General features: G+C 44.5%; 1 protein-coding gene across 1 annotated transcript in view; it reads right to left on the bottom strand.

The window, feature by feature from the left end:
- The window catches only part of LOC137342497 (adhesion G protein-coupled receptor B2-like), a 697,882-nt gene that overhangs the window by 309,791 nt on the left and 363,262 nt on the right, over positions 1-24,829 (bottom strand). The window contains exon 9 of the mRNA XM_068006399.1: positions 14,961-15,067. Coding sequence (XP_067862500.1) covers positions 14,961-15,067 — 107 coding nt within the window. The remainder of the gene's footprint in view (positions 1-14,960; positions 15,068-24,829) is intronic.

The raw sequence follows: 24,829 nt of genomic DNA on the forward strand, positions 1-24,829 counted from the left end.
GGACTGGGGTTGTTGATTGCAGCCGACGGGGGCTGGGGTTGTTGATTGCTGCAGGTGCGGGTTGGGGGCCTTGAATGCAGCAGGTGCAGGCTGGAGCTGCTGATGTGAGTAGGTAGGGGCTCAGGTCGATATCTGCATAGGTAGGACTGAGGTTGCTATTTGGAGTAGGTGAGATTGGGGTTGTTGTTTGGATTAGCTGAGGACTGGGGTTACTGTTTTGAGCAGGTGGGGGCTGAGGTTACTGATTACAAAAGATGAGGCTGAAGTTGCTGATTGGTGTAGGTGGAGGGCAGTGTTGCTAACTGGAGTATGGCTGGGATTTCCGTTTGAAGTGGACAGATCCAGTCCCACCTACTCTAAGTCGAGTAGGGGGTCTGGGGTTGTCTACTGCAGTAGCAGGGGCTGGATTTCTATCGGTGATGCTGGCAGTGCTGCTTGGAGTAGATGAGGACTGGGTTGCTGTCTGCTGTAGAGTTACTAGGAAATGTCTTTGTAATGACAATCATTCACTGAAGAGTTGAAGTGTTAGACTTATCATCCATAACTGAGAACTGACTCTAATCATACTTCTTCTGAGGCCGCCACATGACTTGCACTTTATAATACCAATAGCTTTTGATCCATAATTGAACTCTTCTGGCTTGAGGAGATATCTTTTCTATAAAAACATATGAAATCCACATTATTCCCTTTAAGTTGTACATAACTAATTGTAGCTTATTTGAAGTCTACTGCCTTCTGATAGGTCTCAAGCTACAAAGTCTAATTGATGTTTTACAGTGGACAGAGCAGGGAATGTTGAATGCCCATTAAAAGTGTAACAACCTATCTAACAACAATATTGTGTATTGCACACACCCGTGGCAGACACACCTCAGGAGTCATACTTAGTTTTCATGTCTTGGGGCCTTATACCCTTCACAAGCAATTTTTTCACAAGCGGCAAGAAATCACAATTGAATAGGTAGGGAATATCCCAGTCATTAAGTAGCAAGTAGAAATGAAAACCACCAATCACAAAGTTCAAAAACATACTAATCAAAAAAAGGCTGTTGGCAATAGACACCAATAAAAAAGGTGAACTAAACAAATCGTTCGACAATCCTTTCAGCCGCCATCTTAGGTTCGCCATTAAGCTAAGCACTTAATGATAGAAATAAGAACTCTGAAATTCTTACCTTGTAGTAATCAAGGTGGACAGTGATGGAATTTGGGGTGGGACCCACTTATGCCAGGACTTTGCACTTGTTTTCTGTGGTGAAACTTCCACTGGAGGTGGGGGCGGGTACTTCTTACGATTGCCCCTTCTGTGCAGATGTCACTATAAGATAGGACTGGCGGAGTGACAACCCCACCAGAATTCCTGCCAGTTCTGCCTCATTTGCCCCCACCATAATGTAGGCCTGCATGCTCCCTCACCAGGACCTGATTCTAGCCGAAGTGGGGGCATTTCCTTGGGAAAGCAGGAAGTTCAAAACCTGGCTAGTTTTAAACTTAAAAAAAATTTCAACAATCACAGCCAGTTCAGTTACAGAAATCCATCTCCTCCAACTGTGACAGGTGCCCTAATTGTGCCAAAAATGGCATGCATGAACATATGCAATGCACTAACATCTCTGATCCCAAGAGTCGGGACAGAGTCAGGAGCACATACATGTGGCAGATGGAAGTACTGCCCTGCCTCAGATTCACCCCAAAAGGCCTCCTAGGAATTCCTGGACTATGGCCTGTAACATAATAAAGAAAAAACAATTTACAAGAAAATGATTGTATTTTCTGTTTTTGCAATGCTTATAACAATATATTCCCACAGAACCCTCTGCCTATGTTTAAAGCCTGAGCCTTGTTTTCATACACTTCAGTTAGCATATTCAAGGTAGTAGGCTACAGCTCCTAGCATACCACTGGGTGCATGACTTGAAATTTTTATGATTAGCAACAAGATTAACCGTTCACTGAAAAAAATGGTTCAGAAATAACCTTTTAACTGTAGTAACAGTCTCGCTGGTACGCTCTTTCTTGCTGGTTACAGCACACACAAGGTTAAAGGCAGGTACTGGTAGCTGTTTCTGCAAACGGCATAGAATATGGAGGATAATTCGATAACCCCCGACTCCGGGCACAGGGGTCGTGGTGCACGATTAACCCACACCCGGTCGTTGCGATGCAGGCAGCGCAGGGCTGCACGTACCAGCAGGGAGCCTGATATGGGGCGTGGCCAACACTCCTTAAAGGCAACCTGCACCTCTTAAAGGGGAGGTGCACTGTCAATGCAATCGGTGGAGGAAGACAAGTGGAATGGCTGGACCTGCAAGAAGAGAGCGTGCACCGAGGTTCTCCGATGATGCAGCGGAGGCCTTGGTGGATAAGGTGGATGCAAGGAGAGCCATCCTGTACCTGCAGGGTGGCAGGAAACCCTCCAGACGCCAACTGCACAGGCAGTGGGAGGAAGTGGCCCTGGAGGAGAATGCCAGGAGCATTGCACCATGCATGTGGATGCAGTGCAGAAAAGTTCAATGATTTGAACAAGTGGTCAAGGTGAGTGAATGCAAGTGTCAAGAGGCACATTTTACCAACTGCACCACGCACGACGCCCCCCCCCGCCCGCCCCCGCCCGCCCCCGTCACCCACCTTCCAGCAAACACTGCCCATCTGTACGCAATGCTGCACTTCGGAAGTTGCATCTCACCCTCACATAGTGCCACTCTTGCAATCCATACACCTACAACTCACAGGTCACACACACTGGCAGCTATTCGATCATGACAGGCAAATCAGCCTAACATCTTGCAGGACACTCACTGACACACTTCCTTCTGTCTTGCAGGAGAAGGTGGTGCCGAACAGCTGGTAGCAGCAAAGAACAGACAGAGAACAGGCATACCTACACGTGCGCATCCCCATGGAAGAAACCATGCTGGGGATCATTGGGTGGGCTGTCGATGAGGGTCTCTGCATAGCCAATCCTCCTTCTTGTTTCCCACATCTCCCTTATCCCACAATCCTTTCTGACTCACGTGCTGCAGATAGTGTCAGCACGCATGTCTTACTTGCTCCTCTCCCCGCTCCACAACTCAAAGAGTCTCCCTTTGTCATTGCAGATACCCAAGAATTGAAGCCGGCACCGTCACTTGATCTGACCCTTGCATCCACCAGCTCATACTGATACTGCGTATAGTGTAGAGGCTAGGTTAGAGGAGGGATCTGTGGTGAGGCACCGGACACAAGTGCGCAGAAGCCAGGGTGGAGGGAACGGTTACCACAGGTGCCAGCTCGCTAGAGGGCAAGGTCGCACACTGGTTTTGCTGTCGAGGAGTCCAATGATGACTTCAATGGGCCAGGCCACAGAAGAAGACTGATGGGCGTACACCACCAAATGCTTGGTGCACTGGAAGGCTTGCCAGAAATCCTGCACACAATAACAAGTGGTATGGAGGAATCCAGCTCCAACTTGGCAAAGAGCTGCAACTTTGTGCAGAGCTTGGAGCCCATCCTTTCCCACCTGGAATGGGTGGGGGGTCACCTCCATCAGCACACCTGTGGAACCCATCATGATGCAGCGTCTGATGACCAATGTCTCAGCTTCCTTTGCAGCACAAATAGCTTCGCTGCAGCACAAACAGCTTCCACTGCAGCACAAACTGATGTCATCAAAGGTCTGCATGCTCAAGAACTAGCTGCGCATCTAGCCAAACTGTTCCAGTACAGCTACAACACTGGCATCTACCCGACAATGTGGAAAATTGCCCAGGTATGTCCTGTCCACAAAAAGCAAGACAAATCCAATCCGGCCAGTTACCGCCCCATCAGTCTACTCTCAATCACCAGCAAAGTGATGGAAGGTGTCGTCGACAGTGCTATCAAGCGGCACTTACTCACCAAAAACCTGCTCACCGACACTCAGTTTGGGTTCCACCAGGACCACTCGGCTCAAGACCTTATTACAGCCTTGGTTCAATCATGGACAAAAGAGCTGAATTCCAGAGGTGAGGTGACATCAAGGCAGCATTTGACCGAGTGTGGCACCAAGGAGCCCTAGTAAAATTGAAGTCAATGGGAATCAGGGGGAAAACTCTCCAGTGACTGGAGTCATACCTAGCACAAAGGAAGATGGTAGTGGTTGTTGGAGGCCAATCATCTCAGCCCCAGGACATTACTGCAGGAGTTCCTCAGGGCAGTGTCCTTGGCTCAACCATCTTCAGCTGCTTCATCAATGCCCTTGCCTCCATCATAAGGTCAGAAATGGGGATGTTCGCTGATGATTGCACAGTGTTCAGTTCCATTCGCAACCCCTCAGATAGTGAAGCAGTCTGTGCCCACATGCAGCAAGACCTGGACAACATCCAGGCTTGGGCTGATAAGTGGCAAGTAACATTCGAGTCAGACAAGTGCCAGGCAATGACCATCTCCAACAAGAGTGAGTCTAACCACCTCCCCTTGACATTCAACGGCATTACCATCGCAGAATCCCCCACCATCAACATACTAGGGGTCACCATTGATCAGAAACTTAACTGGACCAGCCACACAAATACTGTAGCTACAAGAGCAGGTCAGAGGCTGGGTATTCTGTGGCAAGTGACTCACCTCCTGACTCCCCAAAGCCTTTCCACCATCTACAAGGCACAAGTCAGGAGTGTGATGGAATACTCTCCACTTGTCTGGATGAGTGCAGCTCCAATAACACTCAAGAAGCTCGGCACCATCCAGGACAAAACAGCCTGCTTGATTGGCACCCCATCCACCACCCTAAACATTCACTCCCTTCACCACTGGTGCACCATGGCTGCAGTGTATACCATCTACAGGATGCAATGCAGCAACTCGCCAAGGCTTCTTCGACAGCACCTCCCAAACTGCGACCACTTCCACCTAGAAGGACAAGGGCAGCAGGCACATGGGACAACACGACCTGCACGTTCCCCTCCAAGTCAAACACCATCCCGACTTGGAAATATATCGCCGTTCCTTCATCGTCGTTGGGTCAAAATCCTGGAACTCCCCATCTAATAGCACTGTGGGAAAACCTTCACCATACGGACTGCAGCGGTTCAAGAATGCGGCTCACCACCACCTTCTCAAGGGCAATTAGGGATGGGCAATAAACGCTGGCCTTGCCAGTGATGCCTCCATCCCATGAACTAATCAAATAAAAATTTGGAGCTCAGACTGCTGTGTTCCAGGCTCAGACTGCTGCTACCGTGTCTCTGGGTATCACTATGGAATGGGGCTTCCAGGCCGTCACAGCAATCTGCTCTCCAGCAGATCACCAGGATTGCTCAGACATCGCCCCATGCCAGTGGCAATGGTGCCATGGCAGTCAAACCTCTGTCCTTTCTCAGGATGACAGCATTCCTGCTCCCACCCCTGCCACTCCACCAGTGCCCTTGCTGATGCCTGTCAGCCAGCCAGGCCAGATTGCTGCAGCCGAGACTGAGATGGTGCAGCCTGAAGCGGGGCCCTCCCGGCCCAGAGCTGCTTGAGATCATCCTCTACGGCCATCTGCAGTCTTCTCAATTGAAGGTCAGCAGCCTTCCACCACCCATGCTCCAGCCACTGGAGATGCACCTTGTAGGACCACTAGGAAAGGAAAAGGCACACGAATGACAGACATTAAGGGAATGCACAAAAGTGAATAGTGTAATATTGTATACAAGATTTCATGTGTAAGTTTATAAATTTGTATTCAAAGTCGCAGTTGGTGGTGGTTTTTATTTCTGCGATGAGCTGTGTGTGGAGGCGATGTCTAACCATAAGGAGGACAATTTGATGGTCATGTGGAAGAGGAAAGATGAGGAGTGTAGGACTGTTGGTGACTTGGGAGGTGTCACTGAAGTTACCGATATCACCCATGAACAAGGTAAGCATGCAGAGCCCTGGCAGACAGGACCTGTGCACCTTGTTGCCTCCTTGCCTCTTCCACCACTTCCTCCTCCTCCTCCTCTTCCTCCTTGTCTTCTTCTTCCTCTGCCTCTATCTCAAGTTCTTGCTGGAGAGGCAGTGGCCTTTCATAATGGCGAGGTTGTGCAGCACGCAGCATACAATGACAAAGCTTGACACCCGCTCAGCGGAGAACTGCAGGCCTCCTCCAGAACGGTCCAGACAGTGGAAGCATTGCTTTCAGACTCCTATGGCATGCTCCATGTTTCGTGAGGCCACATGGCTCTCATTGTAGGCCTGCTCTGCACGTGTGCGTGCGTTCCTGACCGGAGTCATGAGCCACTTCATGAGGGGACAGCCCTTGTCGCCCAGTAGCCAGCCTTTGACTTGCCGTGCCGGTTGAAAGATAGGTGGGACGTTGGACTGCCGCATAATGAAGGAGTCATGACTTCTGCCAGGGTAGTGGGCATTGACTTGCATGATGCACGCATGTGGTCGCACACCAGCTGCACATTGAGGGAGTGGAATCCCTTTGTGTTCATGAAGATGGCCGAGTTGAGATGTGGAGCACGTATGGCAATATGCGAGCAGTCAATGGCACCCTGCACCATGGGGAAACCTGCAATGTGAGCAAACCCTCGTGCTCGCTCATTCTGCTTCTCTCTGTCAAGCGGGAAAGTTATAAATCTGTTGCACTGCAAACTGCAAGATGTTGCACATATCGCCAGCAGTGGCCTGAGAGGATCCAGAGCCATAAAAGTTCAACGCCATGGTTACCTTCACAGCCACACGTAATGCTGTCTTTGCCCTGCCCTGAGGCTACAGTTGTGGCTGCAGCTGTTTACATATCTCCGTCACGACCTCTTTCGTGAACCACAGCTGTCGGATGCACTGATCTTCGCTCATGTTGAGGTAAGAGAATTGGTCGTTGAAGGTCCTCATTGTATTTGGCCTCCTGCTCAGTGCCCAGTGCCTCCTCCTGCTCCTCCTCCCTCTCCTCGCAGCTTGACCTGCCCCAGCAGGCCCCCCATGGTTGGCAGCAATCTTGTTCAGCACACTGTTGTAAATGCCACCAACGGTAACCAGCAGGACCTACCAGGCCACTTGTGTAATATTGCAACTTTCTCCAAGTATAGGAAGCTTTAACAAGCACATAAAATTGAACCAACAGCCAGATGCAATAATCCAGCAACTAACCTGCAACACCTGCATGATCTCTTTAAATAGCGCTGGTCGGTGGGGGGGGTCCTCCAGGCCGTCTATGACCTGTTCAGTTGTACAAGGTTAAGACAGTGCTTGGCTGGAACGTTTAGTTCCAAAATTGTATCTATCCCTTTAAATCAGCATTGCACAGTGATCTAACGCATATTCTCCTTACTTTACATGCTGCCGGCGTTCGTTATCTGCTCGTGCGCAAATGCCTTTACCAAGATGGTGTACGGCGCACGTCACGCTAGAAGCGTGCGTACGCATTCCGGATGCTATTTTGGGTCCTTAGGAGGCCGCGTAGTGTCTACAAAACGAGCGCTACATGGCGCAATTTATAGCCACCCCTACTGAAGTTGAGCTGAGATAGTCATACCCCAGGATGAGCTACAGACATGCATGGTTCAGGAAGGCATTGATATGCATAGTTTGATTTCTGCTATTGTACCTGGATGGAGATAGGTCATTTAAAATGTTTGGAAGTGATCAATGAGCCAAGCCATTCCATTCTTTCAAAAATTGAATGCGACTGACAGTCTGTGAATTGCTGACCAGCTAATATAGTTACGAGAGTTTCAAACTAAATTTTCCTCTGATTTAATGCCAGTGTTTGGGTGTAATTTTGACGCCAAGTGGAGGAAAATGCAGGAGTGGTTTAGCAGTTTCCTATTTTCCTCCACTTCTGCTCCTAGATCCCCACTGCACCTAAGTGAAAACTCATTCAAGCCTTAAAATCCTTGTTTAAGGACTGTGTACCCCCATCACCCGGTTACCACCCCCAAGCATTAACACCACTATAACAGTGGCACTGCAGTTTGCTAGAGGTGTAAGCAAACCTGAAGTGTTGCTTGGTGGCCATTTGGTGTGGAAGTGATTTGTCCCGAACATTACTGAACTTGGATTGCTGCTTAGGAGTACAAACTTTGATTGCATCATTACTGGAGTCTGGCCACAATAGCTGTATCCCCAAAGAAACTCTTTCCCCCGGGCATCCCTCTGTACCCATGTTTTGAGGAGGAAGAGCACGATAAGCATGTGGAGGAAGCCTGGGGAGAGGTCAAATTGGAAAGGCACCATATGCAGCAGTTGGCACAGATTTGCAGATACTCACTGCACTGTATCTGCAGACCCAGTCATTCATACCTGACCTTGTCAAGACACCAGTAGATCAGAAGGCTGCTGATTTCCAAAGGAGATCATTACAGTCCCAACTATTTGCCTGGATCTAGAGCCTTCATTCACCATAGCCACAATACAAACAATAAAAATGATAATAAAAATGACAGCGGCACTCAATCTATTTCCGCAGGTTCCTTTTAGGCTACATTATGTGCCACATAAATCAAAAGGCAGCCCACTGCTACATAAAGCAGGTGACAGATGCCCTGTTTCGGACGCACATCTCAATTTACTCTCAATCCAATTTTGGCCTCTTGCGCAGCCCCGATTTTCATCACTCCACCATTGGTGGCTGTGCCTTCAGCTGCCTAGGCCCTAAGCTCTGGAATTCCCTCCCTAAACCTCTCCGCTTCTCTCTCCTCCTTTAAGACGCTCCTTAAAGTCTACCAATATCTCCTAATATCTCCTTATGTGGCTCAGTGTCAAATTTTGTTTGATAACGCTCCTATGAAGTGCCTTGGGACATTTTTGCACGTTAAAGGTGCTATATAAATGCAAGTTGTTGTTGTTTATTTCCTTTCCAATGGCTGTGGCCTATCAGCACGAAAGGCCAATACAGTTTTACAGAGTGGTAGGATTTCTACAGGTCTGGAGGGCTATTGACAGGTCACATGTAGCTATACGTGCAGCCTTACAGACTCCCATAAACTATTTCAACAGAAAAGGTTTTCATTCCTTGATAGTGCAGCTTAAAATCAATGTCATGTGAATATCTATCACTCAGGGGGCTTCCATGATACATTCATGTTGAGAGAGTGAAGTATGTTCACCGGTCCAGACCAGAGGTCTGTTAGCCTTCTGGGGGACAAGGCCCCCCGCTTACAGCAGTGGCTCATGACCCGACTGTGGAACCCCAGAACACTAGAATAAATTATATACAGCCGGGAGTAATATAAGAAAAAGCAACAAAGACATACATCAAAGGCTTCGGATCGGGAAAGCAATGATTGGTGTGAAAAGGCATGGGCCTCTCATTCCTATCTGGTAGTCTGTTCAAAGAGCTGGGTGTTGTGAAACATCAAGTGGTGTTGCATCCAGCATATGGTCAAATGGTATAAGGAATGGATTTGAAGCAATCAAAATTGGAGACGTAAGGACCATTAAGAATGTCTGAGCATAAAAATGAAAGGGCTATCTCTACATTAAAGGCCATAAACAGAGACAGTAAAGGGGCCTTTTACATTCCATCATTCGAGCACATGGTCTTTTCTACATCAAAGGGTCTCCAGTCACATGATCAAAGCCTAAACATACTTCATTGAAGTATGTTAATGATTGAGGCATAGCAACAGGGAGCGACTGGACAAAAAGAATGATCCTCCCCAATCCTTCATCTTATTGTTAAAAAAATATATAAAAAGAAAACTTTGAGAGAAGAACAGTCTCTCTTCTTCACCACCTGGAAGTCACAAGGAACACACACTGCAGTTGAACACCACGCAAGAAGAAGAGGACCTCAAATTCTGAAGAGCTGATCAACCTTCAAGCCCGATGAGCAAAATCCTTGGTTTAAAGTTTGTATATGTATTGTTAAATATAAGGAATCTTACAACACCAGGTTATAGTCCAACAGTTTTATTTGAAAATCACAAGCTTTTGGACTATAAAACTGTTGGACTATAACCTGGTGTTGTAAGATTCCTTACATTTGTCAACCCCAGTCCATCACTGGCATCTCCACATCATATGTACTGTTAAGTCATTGCATAATAATGTTGTGAATTATTAAGTGCAAAACAGGATTTTATAGATGGAAGTCATATGTATGGTTTGATTTTGCTTCATAAATGCTCATATGAATGATAACATCAATAAATAATTACTTTTGATTAATGAAACTACGGAGTGAGGGTGACTTTCTTTGCTTGACTATTTGTCCAGTGTCCAAGAATCACACAAAATAAGGAATTCCCTACACCCTGCAGGGGTCTATAGGGTCATTATGGCTTGCTGCATACTGCACAAGCTTGCCATCAGAAAGGGATGTATCTTACAGAGCCAGAGGAAGATGGGCAAGTTGGCCCCCAGGCCAGCAGGCTCAGGAGCCTAAAGTGGCCCACAAATGAAGACTAAGAGTTGGGTGCTAAACCATTGCCAGCTGCAAGATGGATATAGGACAGTAAGAAACTACCTCCAATAAAATGTATAGCGCAAAATAATGTTTAAAAAAGAGCAACAGTCATTTCTTACTGTTTTTTCTGATCTTGAAGCCAGGGATTTTACAAACAGCTGCCAATCTAGAGAAACAATTACCCTCTAACTTCAGTATTAGCATTGATCTAATTGAAGTGAGTGTGCCCATTTATAGCAAGTAGATCTTCTGGCCTTAAAAGTATAGGCCAAATTACATACAGCTCTAGATTAGCAGCAGAATGATACATTATGCATCAAATGGTATAATGTTCCTGTCCTTATCATGTTTTCATAGGTACAACACAGGAAGCAGCCATTTGGCCCATTGTGCGTGTGCCGGTTCCTTGAAAGAGCTATCCAATTAGTCCCATTCCCCTGCTTTTTCCCCATAGCCCTGTAATTTTTCTCCCTTCAAGTATTTTTCCAATTCCCTTTCCCTTTTGAAAGTTACTATTGAATCTGCTTTCAGGCAGTGCATGCCAGATAATAACTCGCTGCATTAAAAAAAAATGTTTCCTTATATCGCCTGACTCTTGCCGATTACCTTAAATAGAATCATAGAATGGTTACAGCACAGAAGGAGGCCATTCAGCCCATCGAGCCTGTGCTGGCTCTCCAAGAGAATCCAGCTAGTCCCACTCCCTCTCCCTTTCCCCATAGCCCTGCAAAATTTTTCCTTTCAAATACTTAGCCAATTCCCTTTTGAAAGCCACAACTGAATTTGACTCCACCACCTCTTCAGGCAGTGCATTCCAGATCATAACCACTCGTTGTATAAAAAAAAAATTTCCTCATGTCGCCTTTGGTTCTTTTGCCAATCACCTTAAATCTGTGTCCTCTGGTTCTTGGCCCTTCCACCAATGGGAGCAGTTTCTCTAGCTACTCTGCCTAGACCTCTCACGATTTTGAACACCTATCAAATCTCCCCTTAACCTTCTCTGCTCTAAGGAGAACAACCCCAGCTTCTCCAGTCAACCCACATAACAGAAATCCTTCATCCCTGGAACCATTCAAGTAAATCTTTTCTGCACCCTCTCTAAGGACTTCACATCCTTCCTAAAGTGCTGTGCGCAGAATTGGACACCACGCTCCAGTTGTGGCCGAATAAGTGTTTTATAAAGGTTCATCATGACCTTCTTGCTTTTGTACTCTATGGGCTCAATTTTCAAACGGAGCCGGAAAGGGGGCGGGGGGTCAATTTGAGGTCAGGAAACCCATTAGTACAGGTTTCCCGGATGTCCTTAAGATTTTGATGTAAGGATGTTTTATTTTGTCGGTTTCCCGACCAGTTGATTGACAGGTTGGTCTCAGTCAGATGAGAGACCAGCCAGGGAGAGGACATCTTCAGGTAAGTCTTTGTTTGCATGGATGAGGTGGGCAAGGGATGGATCGTGGTGGGGGGGGGGGGGGGGTTGCGGTGCAGGTACCGTGTGCACAGTGAACAAATTGTGTGGGAGCCACAAGGAAAAAAGAGTGGGAGACAAAGAAATAATTAAAAGTTAGGAAAGAAGAAAGAATCAGATACATACAGGAAGTGAGACAATTTGTTCTTTCTGTCCATTAGCAACACCACTGGAGGTGTTAGTTCAACAATATAAATGGATGGCCTCTGGCAGAGGAATGAATTAGATAAAATGCCTGATGCTTTTCATCCTTTTGTGTAAAGAATTCCACAATGACACTTCAGCTAATAGTTGATCTAATAGCTTTGATTTTCAGTGAAGATAAACATAAGAACTGTTATATTTTACATGCACCCACTACTTGCTCCTCAATAATGCAGTTCAAGCATCAAAAGAAAACACATCCTGCATGAACAAGGACTCTGGTATTCCAGTGAACAAGAACTCTGCAGTTACAAGGTGAATAACCCTCATTTTCCTGAATAAATCAGAACTCTGTGCAGCTACACTATAAATAACTCTTATCCTGTTGAAAAAAACAGGAACACCGTTTGAATAATGTAATCGTAACCCTGCTGAATAAAGAGGAACTCAATACATATACAACTCTTACCTGTTGAATAAACAGGAACTTGGTGCAGTTACACAGTGTATAATCCTTACCCTACTGAATATGCAGGAACTCTGTATGTTTAGGCAATACATAACCCTTATCCTGCTGAATAAACAGGTCAGCACAATTACAAACTCTATAACCCTTATCTTGTTGAATAAACAGGAACTCAATACACTAAGATATCAATTCTTACCTGTTCAATAAACAGGAACTCAATACAGTTAGTGTATAACTTTTACCCTACTGAATATACAGGAACTCCAAAACATTTATGCAGTATATAACCCTTATCCTGTTGAACAAACAGGAACTCAGTGCCATTACAGTGTATAATTCTTACCTTGTTGAATAAACAGGGACTCTGTATACCTATATGGTATGATATAACCTTTCCCCGTTGAGTAAGCAAGAACTCAAATGCAGTGGCTAGTGTTATAATATCCAGTTGACAACCAAAAATAATCAAACATGTTAACTGTGTGCACCAGCCACCGTCACCAGTGAGCACATGCTGTAGGATATTTGAATGTAAACTTGACTGTTCACAATTGATTCAACAGATTCATACAAGTGGTTGTACACACAGAAGCAGTGACCACTCCCCCAACCCCGAGAAAGCATTTTATCTTTAACCCATGAAAAGAAACCTGCAAATTTGAAATTTAAAAAAATTATGGAAATACACAGCAGATGCATTAGCATCTGCGAAGAGAAAAAACAAGTTAATGTTTTGGGTGCTGACCCATTATAAGTTCTCCGTGGCCAGAGCGCTGATAAAGGGCTACACCCGAAACATTAACATGCCTTTTCTCTTTACAGATGCTGGTGGGTCTGCTATGTATTTCCATTATTTTTTTTTATTACCTTTTCCCCAGTTCTATTGGTTTAGTCCAGAAGGAAGCCATGTGGATAAGCTGATATAAATGGCTAAAACTTGTCCAGAGTGAGTGAAAAAACACACACACAAAGGGATATAGCGCAATATCCCAGGATCAATTTTAATCCTCGGGGTTTCGGACGGGCTGAGTGTGTGCAATACACACTCGCAGACCTAAGTTTTACTCCCAAGCCTCATCTGCATGCCGTCGGTCAACTGCCTGCCCGAAACGGGCAGTAAGCAGCAGCTGGCTGGTGGGTGGGTGCGCAAGTAAGAAGGCCAGGAAGCAGGTAAGTCGCGGGGAGGCGTTTTCAGGAAGGTCTTGTGGGAGGGAAAGTGGGGGAGTCTGGGCAGGGGTGGACGCGACTTTCCTTATGGGGCCCGGAGGAGGAGCAATTCTGCTCCTCCTAGCCCCACTAAGGAAAGTTTTTTCATTTACCTTGGAGGGCCTCTATGTCCTTGCCAAGAGCTGCTGAACTACCTTCACCTGCCGGGAAAGCCCCGGCGGCTTCCCCACTCAGGCCCGTGTAAAATGCAATCAGGGTTCCACTAATGTAATGAGATCCCAATTTGCATTCATTCATGAGGCTCCCGCCTGCTTCCAGCGGGCACCTCAGCCACCGAACTGCAGTGTGCAGTAAAGACAATGGCCAGTGGGATTTGAGCGGGGTGGGGCAGTCAGGCAGATCGCTCCATTTTAAATGCTCCCTTACTCGTTCCCGCTGGGCAGGATGAGTTAAAATCAACCCCTCTGTTTATTACACTTGTAGGATTTAGCAACTCACAAGTGAAAGGTTATGACCTATGATGCTACTGATCACATTGTAAATCTCATTGTTCTTTATTTTGTATTCTGTTTATACAATAAATATGGGGATTTTGCTATAAATAAAATAATTTCTCACATAAAAATAATCAAATCAGAATGTTATTACATTGTTCAATAGGTGTTTTAACGCACTTGAGTGGCTAACTATTGTATTTATTAGGATGTGTTAACAGAAAATAATGGATGTCCAAAGTAGGTTACTGTCTCGAGTGTAATCGACAGGCTTATATATGGTTTATAAATACAATAATGGTTTGCTACAAGTGAGTTGTGGGCAGAAAATTAATAGAGCAGTTCAAATGGTTTACACATAGAATAATGTGGGATGGGGCAGTTTTATTTGGTTTTGGGTCTTTTTTTTGCATCAACAGAGGCTATCATTGTGAATACCAATTACTTGTGTTCAGCCTAGGATTAATGACTGCAATCTCAATACTGCATGGTTATGGAGAAGTAATCCAGAATTGATTAAAGAAAAATCATGAGGGAGATTTTCCACTGCAGCACTCTCGAGAGCACCAAAGTGGAAAATCTCCCCTTATATACCAAAATATTGTGATGGTTTATACTATATTATTTTCCTTTGCTTGTGACGTTTTATTGCGATTTTGTGCCAATTAATACTGCATTAAAATTTAGATCAAGACTAACTAAACTCATTTGATGTAATTCCTTCATGGCAAGCAGACTTTCATTCCAACAAACTGGCCTAGATATGGATCAGGATCCTGAGTTGAGGTGTTTAACGCATTACATCACTCAATGCACTAAAGGCTTATAGTACCTCCTTTGAAGCTCTCACTGATTTCATATGTAAGAGAAGTGAACTGTACCTACCGATACATGTAAGTGCCTGTAATCATGCGAGACACATCTGGCAAAACTCGGTGGTCCCCAAAATGCAATTCCACGAGAATTTAATAAACATCTGCGATTGGCTGAGCCTAAACATCAAGGGAACAAAAAATGGAAAGAGGTACTGTAGTCGTAACATTCCTCCTTGTTCTCCCTAGAGTCCTGCCAGTTCTTTCAGAAATCCAGTATATAAGGTTTGCACCCAGTTCAAGGCACTCGATGTCATAATTAAAATCATTAAAAAGTCAACTTTCTGATTGTCATGACTGGCAGTGTAGAGCTGCAATGGGCAATTGGAGACCCATATTGCCAGATCTGTGCCACTTTTCCACCAGCTTTTTAGGTCTGCGTAAAGTGGTCTCAAAGAAAACAGGTGAGGACCTCATTTAAATCTTCCATCACATTTAAATTAAGAACCATTTTCCATCCACTTAGGATGGGTTTGCTGTGGGCACTCCTGTCCAGCTCTATTTACGATGGAGCTCTTAAAGAGGCATAGGCTCTTTTGCCATTTATGTTTATTTTCCATTTTATCTTATATTGTTAGTAGTGGTTTTTGTTACTAATATCCAGGGAATTTTGCTTAAAAAATTTTCAGAAGTGTGTTTTTTTGTTCCAATTTGTTTTGGAGAATATATGTTCCCCATAACAGTATGTAATGTTTCTGTGGAATCTAAAATGGTTAAATATTGTCTGCAAATTTATTAGAAAGCTGACTATAATTGATGTATATATAAACTTCAGCTGGTTGTTTCCAGCCCAACCAGGAAGGAAACATTGCTGGATCTAATTCTGAGAAATGAAATGGGGGAGGTGGAGTATGATTTCAGTGAGGGAGCATTTGGGGAACAGTGATCATAATATCATTAGGTTTAGAATAGTTATCGAAAAGGACAAGGAACAATCAAATGTGAAAATGCTTAACTGGAGGAGAGCAAATTTCAGTGAGTTAAAAAGGGATCTTGCCCAGGTGGACTGGAATCAAAAACTGGTAGGCAAAACAGTAATGGAACAATGGGAGGCCTTCAAGGAGGAGTTGGTTCGGGTACAGAGTAGACACATCCGTGCAAGGGGGAAAGGAAAGGCATCCAAAGCTAGAGCTCCCTGGATGACTGAAGATATAGAGATTAAAATTAAACAGAAAAAGGAGGCTTATGATGAATGTAAGGTTCACAATGCAGTAGAGAACCAGGTTGAATACAGAAAGTACAGAGGAGATCTAAAAAAGGGAATAAGAGGGGCAAAGAGAGAGTATGAGAATAAATTAGCAGCTAACATAAAAGAGAACCCAAAAGTTTTTTATAAACATATAAATAATAAAAGGGTAGTCAAAAGAAGCATGGGACCGATTAGAGACAAAAAAGGAGATCTTCTTGTGGAGGCAGAGGGCATGGCTGAGGCACTAAATGAATAATTCGCATCCGTCTTCACTAGAGAAGGGGATGCTGCCAATGTAGCAGTAAAGGAGGAGGTAGTAGTGATATTGAATAGGATAAAAATAGATAAAGAGGAGGTACTTAAAAAGATTGGCAGCACTCAAAGTAGAAAAGTCACCCGGTCCAGATGGGATGCAACCTAGGTTACTGAGGGAAGTAAGGGTGGAAATTGCAGAGGCTCTGGCCACAATCTTCCAATCCTCCTTAGATATGGGGATGGTGCTAGAGGACTGGAGGATTGCAAAGGTTACACCCCTGTTCAAAAAAAGGGAGAGGGATAAACCCAGCAATTACAGGACAGTCAGCCTACCATCACTGGTGGGGAAACTTTTAGAGACAATAATTAAGGACAAAATAAATTGGCGCTTGAAAAAGTGTGGGCTAGTAAATGAAAGTCAGCATGGATTTGTTAAAGTTGACTATCTTGATTGAGTTCTTTGATGAAGTAATTGAGAGGGTTGATGAGGGTAGTGTGGTTGACGATATATATATGGATTTCATAAGGCATTTAATAAAGTACCACATAATAGACTTGTTAGCAAAATTAAAGCCCATGAGATTAAAGGGACAGTGGCAGTGTGGATACAAAATTGGCTAGGGGATAGAAAGCAGAGAGTAATGGTGAACGGTTGTTTTTCAGACTGGAGGGAAATAAACAGTGGTGTTCCCTAGTGGTCAGTATTAGAACCACTGCTGTTTTTGATTATATATTAATGACCTGGAATTGGATATAGAGGGTATAATTTCAAAGTTTGCAGATGACACGAAACTCGGAAATGTAGTAAACAATGTGGAGAATAGTAACAGACTTCAGGAGGACATAGACAGACTGGAGAAATGGGCAGACCCATGACAGATAAAATGTAACGCAGAGAAGTGTGAAGTGATGCATTTTGGTTGGAAGAATGAGTAGAGGCAATATAAACTAAATGGTACAATTTTGAAGAGGGTGCAGGAACATAGAGACCTGGGGGTGCACATACACAAATCTTTGAAGGTGGCAGGGCAAATTGAGAAGGCTGTTAAAAAAGCATATGGGATCCTTGGTTTTATTAATACAGGCATAGGTTATAAAAGCAAGGAAGTTATCCTAAACCTTTATAAAACATTGGTTAGGCTTCAGCTGGAATATTGTGTTCAATTCTGGGCACCACACTTTAGGAAGGATGTCTTAGAGAGGGTGCAAAAGAAATTTACTAGGATGGTACCAAGGATGAGGGACTTCAGTTATGTGGAGAGACTGGAGAAGCTGGGGTTGTTCTCCTTAAAACAGAGAAGGTTAAGGGGAGATTTGATAGAGGTGTTTAAAATCATGAACGGTTTTGACAGAGCAAATAAGGAGTAAAGAAGCTATTTCCAGTGGCAGAGAGGTCAGTAACCAGAGGTCACAGGTTTAAGTTGCTTGGCAAAAGAGCCAGCAGCGACATGAGAAAACATTTTTTTATGCAGCGAGTTGCAATGATCTGAAATGCACTACCTGAATGGGTGGTGGAAGCAGATTCAATAGTAACTTTCAAAAGGGAATTGGATAAATACTTGAAGGGCAAAAAATTTCAGGGCTATGGGGTAAGAGCAGGGGAATGGGACTAATTGGATAGCACGATGGGATGAATGGCCTCCTCCTGTGCTGTACCTATGATACTATGAAAACAAAAAGAATGGAAAAATGGGGAAAAATGAAAAAGGAACATGTATAATACAAACTTTCAAGGTTTTTGAAGTGCAAGCCTAGATTATGTGCTCAAGTTTCTGGGTTGGTTTCTTGAACTTACACCTTCCTGACTCAGAGATGGCAGTGCTACACTGAGGCAAGGCTGACATAATTGATTTGTGTGGACAATTCTCTCCAGTTTGGAAGGAGACATTAGTATCCATGGTATCAAAGCCTAAAAAGAACAAATGTGATGCACATAATTACCATTCAAAGTCACTTCTGAATGTAATAAATGAGATAATTGAATCCAACATCAATGACACTTTAAGGAAACATGTATTTTATGATCATCTAATAAACAATTCACAGTTTGGTAGCACAGCTAACTTATTAACATGTGTTTCCCAAAATATACATGGGTCACTCAGCCAACATTGAAATGTCAGCCTTGCAGCAGTCAGTATCAAAGGGGTGTTTGAACATCTATGGCAACAAGTTTTGAAGGTCAAGTTAATGTTACATGGTGCTTGTGGCTAGTGGATTAACTCATAGTTGCCAACCTTTTTCACGTAAGTTGGTACAAAGGGTTTAACGTATATAGCATGTAACATCAGTCCTTGTGTTCCTCAAGTATCCTGGGACAAACCCTCTTTATTGTATATTTAAAAGAACATCTGCAAAACAGTATGTTATGGACCACTCTAAAGTAAAAATACTCAATTAGAGGAGGGCCAATTTCAATAGGATGAGAACAGATCTGGTCTAGGTATATTGAAATCAAAGATTGGCAGGCAAAACTGTAATTGAACAGTGGCCGGTCTTTAAAGAGGAGATGTTTCGGGTACAGTCTAGGCACATTCCCATGAGGCAGAAAGGTAGGGCAACTAAAGCCAGAGCTCCCTGGATGACAAAAAAGATAGTGAGTAAGATGAAACAGAAAAAAGGGGCGTGTGACAGAAGTCAGGTTAATAACACAAGTGAGAACCATGTAGAATATAGAAAGTTCAGAGGGGAAGTGAAAACGGAAATAAGAGGGGCAAAGAGAGAGTATGAGAATAGACTGACGACCAACATAAAAGGAAATCCAAAAGTCTTCTATAGGCATGTAAACAGTAAACGGGTAGTAAGAGGAGGGGTGGGGCTGATTAGGGACCATAAAGGAGATCTACTCATGGAGGCAGGGGGGATGGCCGAGGTACAAAATAAGTACTTTGCATCTGTCTTTACCAAGGAAGAAGATGCTGCCAGAGTCTCAGTAAAGGAAGATATAGTTGAGATACAGGATGAGCTAAAAATTGATAAAGAAGAGGTAATAGAAAGGCTTGCTGTACTTAAAGTAGATAAGTCACCCGATCCGGATGGGATGCATCCCAGGTTGCTGAGGGAAATAAGGGTGGAAATTGCGGAGGTACTGGCTATAACGTTCCAAACATCCGTAGATACGGGGGTGGTGCCAGAGGACTGGAGAACTGCAAATGTTACACCCTTGATCAAAAATGGTTGTAAGGATAAACCCAGCAACTATAGGCCAGTCAGTTTAACCTCAGTGGTGGGGAAACTTTTAGAAATGATAGAAACTTTTAGAAATGATAGAAACTGGGACAGAATTAACAGTCACTTGGACGAGTGTGGATTGATTAGGGAAAGCCAGCATGGATTTGTTAAAGGCAAATCATGTTTAACTAACCTAATAGAGTTTTTTGATGCGATGACAGAGAGGATAGATGAGGGCAATGCAGCTGATATAGTGTATATGGACTTTCAAAAGGTATTTGATAAAATGCCGCATGGTAGGCACTCAAGATTGCGGCCCATGGAATAAAGCGGGCAGTAGCAACATGGATACAGAATTGGCTAAGGGACAGGAAACAGAGAGTAGTGGTGAACGGTTGTTTTTCAGACTGGAGGGAGGTGTACAGGGGTGTAGAGTGGTGTTTCCCAGGGGTCGAAGCTGGGAACACTGCTTTTCTTGATATATACTAATGACTTGGACTTGGGTGCACAGGGCACAATTTCAAAATTTGCGGATGACACAAAACTTGGAAGGTTAGTAAACAGTGAGGAGGATATAGAGAGGTGGTGGCATGGGCAGACACATGGCAGATGAAATTTAATGCAGAAAAATGCAAAGTGATACATTTCAGTAGGAAAAATGAGGAGAGGCAATATAATCTAGAGGGCACAACTCGAAAAAGGGTACAGGAAAAGAGAGATCTGGGGGTATATATGCACAAATTGTTGAAGGTGGCAGAGCAGATTGTGAAAGCGGTTAAAAAAGCATACGGGATCCTGGGCTTTATAAATAGAGGCACAGAGTACAAAAGTATGAAAGTCATGATGAACCTTTATAAAACACTGGTTTGGCCACAACTGGAGTATTGTGTCCCGTTCTGGGCACTGCACTTTAGGAAAGTTGTGAAGGCCTTAGAGAGAGTGCAGAAGAGATTTAATAGAATGATTCCAGAGATGAGGTACTTTAGTTACGCGGATAGACTGGAGAAGCTGGGGTTGTTCTCCTTGGAACAGAGACGGTTGCCAGGAGATTTGATAGAGGTATTCAAAATCATGAAGGGTCTAGGCAGAGTAGATAGAGAGAAACTGTTCCCATTGATGGAAGAGTCAAGAACCAGAGGACATTTAAGATGATTGGCAAAAGAACCAAAGATGACATGAGGAAAAACTTTTTTATACAGCAAGTGGTTAGGATCTGGAATGCACTACCCAAGGGGGTGGTGGAGGCAGATTCAATCATGGCCTTCAAAAGGGAACTGGATAAGTAATTGAAAGTAAAAAAATTTGCAGCGCTATGGGGATAGGGTGGGGGAGTGGGACTAGCTGGATTGCTCTTGCATAGAGCCAACGCAGACACGATCGGCTGAATGGCCTCCTTCCATGTTGTAACCTTTCTATGATTCTATGATTCCATTGCAATCTGGCAATCTATGCGGAAGGCATCCTCCTGCATGCTACTGTAACACCTCACTCAGAAAAAGAATGCGTCAGCTTTGAACCAGGATCTCAGAGCTATTCAGTGGTGAAGCAAGAGATGGGAAGTTGTGTTTGAGCCCACAAATTGCCAAGCACTTATCATTGCAAACAAGTTAACTGATCTGAGGGCCAACTTCCCATCGTATCCATCAATGAAGTTGTTCACAAAGCTGATGAGCTGGAATGGCTGGGGTTGACTTTTACTCCCAAAATGAGCTAGGGCATCAATCTGCGCAAGGTTGCCAGATAGCTAACATCTATCAGACTTGTGTAGATTGGCAGCCTACAAGGACATGAATGACTCACTCACTCACTATCCATAGTAAGCAGCAGTATGCACCTGTACCTTGGTCAGATGCTTCCAAACAGCAGCTGGAGTTTTCTGTTTCTGCACTTGGCGGCCCTCAATTTTCTGCCCATAAAGTGAATGGGCAGAAAATTGCAGCTTGTGAGCGCAGCAATGGAAAACCCTAGCCAGAATCTTTTATTGGAATTCAAAAACTGCACACATTAACTAATGCAAGTACACCTTTGTGCAGATATTGGGGTTGATTTTGCAATGGTGGTGGGTTGGCAGCGGGAGGTTGAAGGTGCATGTGGCAAACCTGCATGTACAAAACTTACCGTTTCCGACGCAATTGCATGTTGATTGAGGATGATTAACGTCCTCTCCAGGTTTCGCGCCCGGCAGTCAGCCTGATTGACAGGCTGGCTGCAGTTAGGAGCTGCAACGCGAGGGGCGGGGGGTGAGAAAGAGAGAGCGAGGAGTAATCTGGTGCTGGACTGGAAGACTGGGGTGGTGGGGGGGGGGGGGAGAATGGAAGATCCGGGGGGAGAATGGAAGATTGGGTGGGAGAGGGCGTGGAGAGGCGAAGATCAGGGTGGGGGAGATGGGAAGATTGGAGGGGGGGAGAGGGGAAGATCGGGTGGGGAGAGAGGAAGATCGGGGAGGTGAAGAGTGGGATATTGGGAGGATAATGGGTGGGTGAAGAATGGGACATCGGAGAGGGAGACATCAGACATAGGAGAATGGTGCAAAGGTAGGTTCATTTTGTGTTTTCACTTCCGTCTATGGTTTTTTATTTAATTTATTTCGTTTCTTGTTCCCTGATCCGGCCCTTCACGCCTGAGTGAATCAGAAGCGGTGAGCAAGCCGCCCACATAAGTTAAAAATCATTCTAATCACTTACTCTGTCACAGGTAAAGTGCCTTTAGTACCTCAGTGAGGTACATTTGGCTCTTTAACTGTCATCTCGCCGGCTTTAATTGCCGGTGGGACTTCCGTTATTGGGTTGCCCGTGCGCATGCAGGTGGGTCCCTGGGAAACTCGGAAATCAGCGGGTTGGAGCCGGATTCCAAACCCGAACGGGATTTCCGCAATTTTCGGAGCCCCCCGCCCCTAACGCACCCGCAATTGCTCCCTAAAATTGAGCCCATTATGATACTCCATTGGCAAATAGGCACCGCTTATTTTAACAACATAAGAAATAGGAGCAGGAGTAGGCCATACGGCCCCTCGAGCCTGCTCCGCCATTCCATCAGATCATGGCTGATCTTCAACCTCGACTCCACTTTCCCGCCTGATCCCCGTGTCTCTTGATTCCCCTAGAGTCCAAAAATTCATTTATCTCAGCCTTGAATATACTCAACAACTCAGCATCCACAGTCCTCTGGGGTGGGGAAATTTCAAAGATTCACAACACCCTGAGCGAAGAAATGCCTCCTCATCTCAATATTAAATGGCCAACCTCTTATCCTGTGACAATGTCATCTAGTTCGAGAATCTCCAGCCAGGGGAAACAACCTCTCAGCCTCTGCCTTGTCGAGCCCCCTCAGAATCTTATATGTTTCAATGAGATCACCTCTCATTCTTCCTAACTCCAGACGGTGTAGGCCCATTTTATTCAACCTCTCCTTGTGGGGCAACCCTCTCATCCCAGGAATTAATCTAGTGAACCTTCGCTGCACCGGCTGTAAGGCAAGTATATCCTTCCTTAGATAAGGAGACCAAAACTGTACGCAGTACTCCAGGTGAAGTCTCACCAAAGCCCTGGACAATTATAATAAGACTTCCTTACTCTTATACACCAACCCCTTTGCAATAAAGGCCAACATGCCATTTGCCTTTCTAATTGCTTGCTATACCTGCATGCTAACTTTTTGTGTTTCTTGTACCAGAACACCCAAGTCTCTCGGGGCACCAAAATTTAATAATTTCTCACCATTTAAAAAATATTCTGTTTTTTTATTCTTCCTGCCAAAGTGAACATCCTCACATTTCCCCAAATTATACTCCATCTGCTACCTTCTTGCCCACTCACTTAACCTGTCTATATCCCTTTGCAGACTCCTTCTGTCCTCCTCACAGCTTACTTTCCCACCTAGCTTTGTATTGTCAGCAAACTTGGATACACTACACTCGGTCCCCTTATCCAGGTCATTAATATAGAATGTAAATAGCTGAGGCCCAAGCACCGAACCTTGCGGTACCCCACTTGTTACAGCCTGCCAACCTGAAAATGACCCGTTTATCCTTACTCTCTGTTTTTTGTCTGTTAACCAATCCTCTATCCATGCTAATATATTACCTCCAATCCCATGAGCCCTTATCTTGTGTAACAACCTTTTATGTGGCACCTTATCGAATGCCTTTTGAAAATCCAAATATACGACATCCTCTGGTTCCCCTTTATCTATGCTGCTAGCTACATCCTCAAAAAACTCAAATAAATTTGTCAAACACGATTTCCCTTTCATAAAACCATGTTGACTCTGCCTAATTATATTATGATGTTCGAAATGCTCTCTTACCACTTCCTTAATATTGGATTCCAGCATTTTCCCAACGACGGATGTCAGCCGAACTGGCCTGTAGTTCCCTGCTTTCTCTCTCCCTCCTTTCTTGAATAGTGTGGTTACAATTGCTACCTTCAAATCTGCTGGGACTGTTCTAGAATCTAGGGAATTTTGGAAGATCATAGCCAATGCATCCACTATCTCTGCAGCCACCTCTTTTAGAACCCTCGGATGTAGGCCATCAGGTCTCGGGGATTTATCGGCTTTTAATCCCATTAGTTTCTCCAGTACTTTTTCTCTACTGATAATAATTACTTTAAGTTCCTCACTCTTATTAGCCCCTTGGTTCCCCACTATGTCTGGTATGCTTTTTGTGTCTTCTACTGTGAAGACAGAAACAAAATATTTATTTAACACATTTGCCATTTCCTGATTCCCCATTATAATTTCTCTTATCTCAGCCTCTAGGGGACCAACATTTACTTTTGCGACTCTCTTCCTTTTTACATAGTTGTAGAAGCTCTTACAATCCATTTTATATTTCTTGCTAGTTTACTTTCATATTCTATTTTCTCCCTTTTTATCAACTTTTTGGTCTTCCTTTGCTGGTTTCTAAAACTCTCCCAATCCTCAGGCTTACTACTCTTCTTGGCAACATTATAGGCCTCTCCTTTTAATTTACATAAGAACATAAGAAATAAGAGCAGGAGCAGGCCATACGGCCCCTCGAGCCTGTTCCGCTATTCAATAAGATCATGGCTGATCTTTGACCTCAACTCCACTTTCCCACCCGATCCCCATATCCCTTGATTCCCCTCGACTCTTGGGTTTTTTATAAGACCCAGCTCAATTCTCCATTCAAGTTGGTCCAGGTATTACATCTCGGAATCCCACCAGCACTGATACACTTTGAGTCATAGAGTCATAGAGTTATAGAGCACGGATAGAGGCCCTTCGGCCCATCGTGTCCGCGCCGG

The sequence above is a fragment of the Heptranchias perlo genome, chromosome 26, assembly GCF_035084215.1.
Source record: "Heptranchias perlo isolate sHepPer1 chromosome 26, sHepPer1.hap1, whole genome shotgun sequence".
Taxonomy (NCBI): domain Eukaryota; kingdom Metazoa; phylum Chordata; class Chondrichthyes; order Hexanchiformes; family Hexanchidae; genus Heptranchias; species Heptranchias perlo.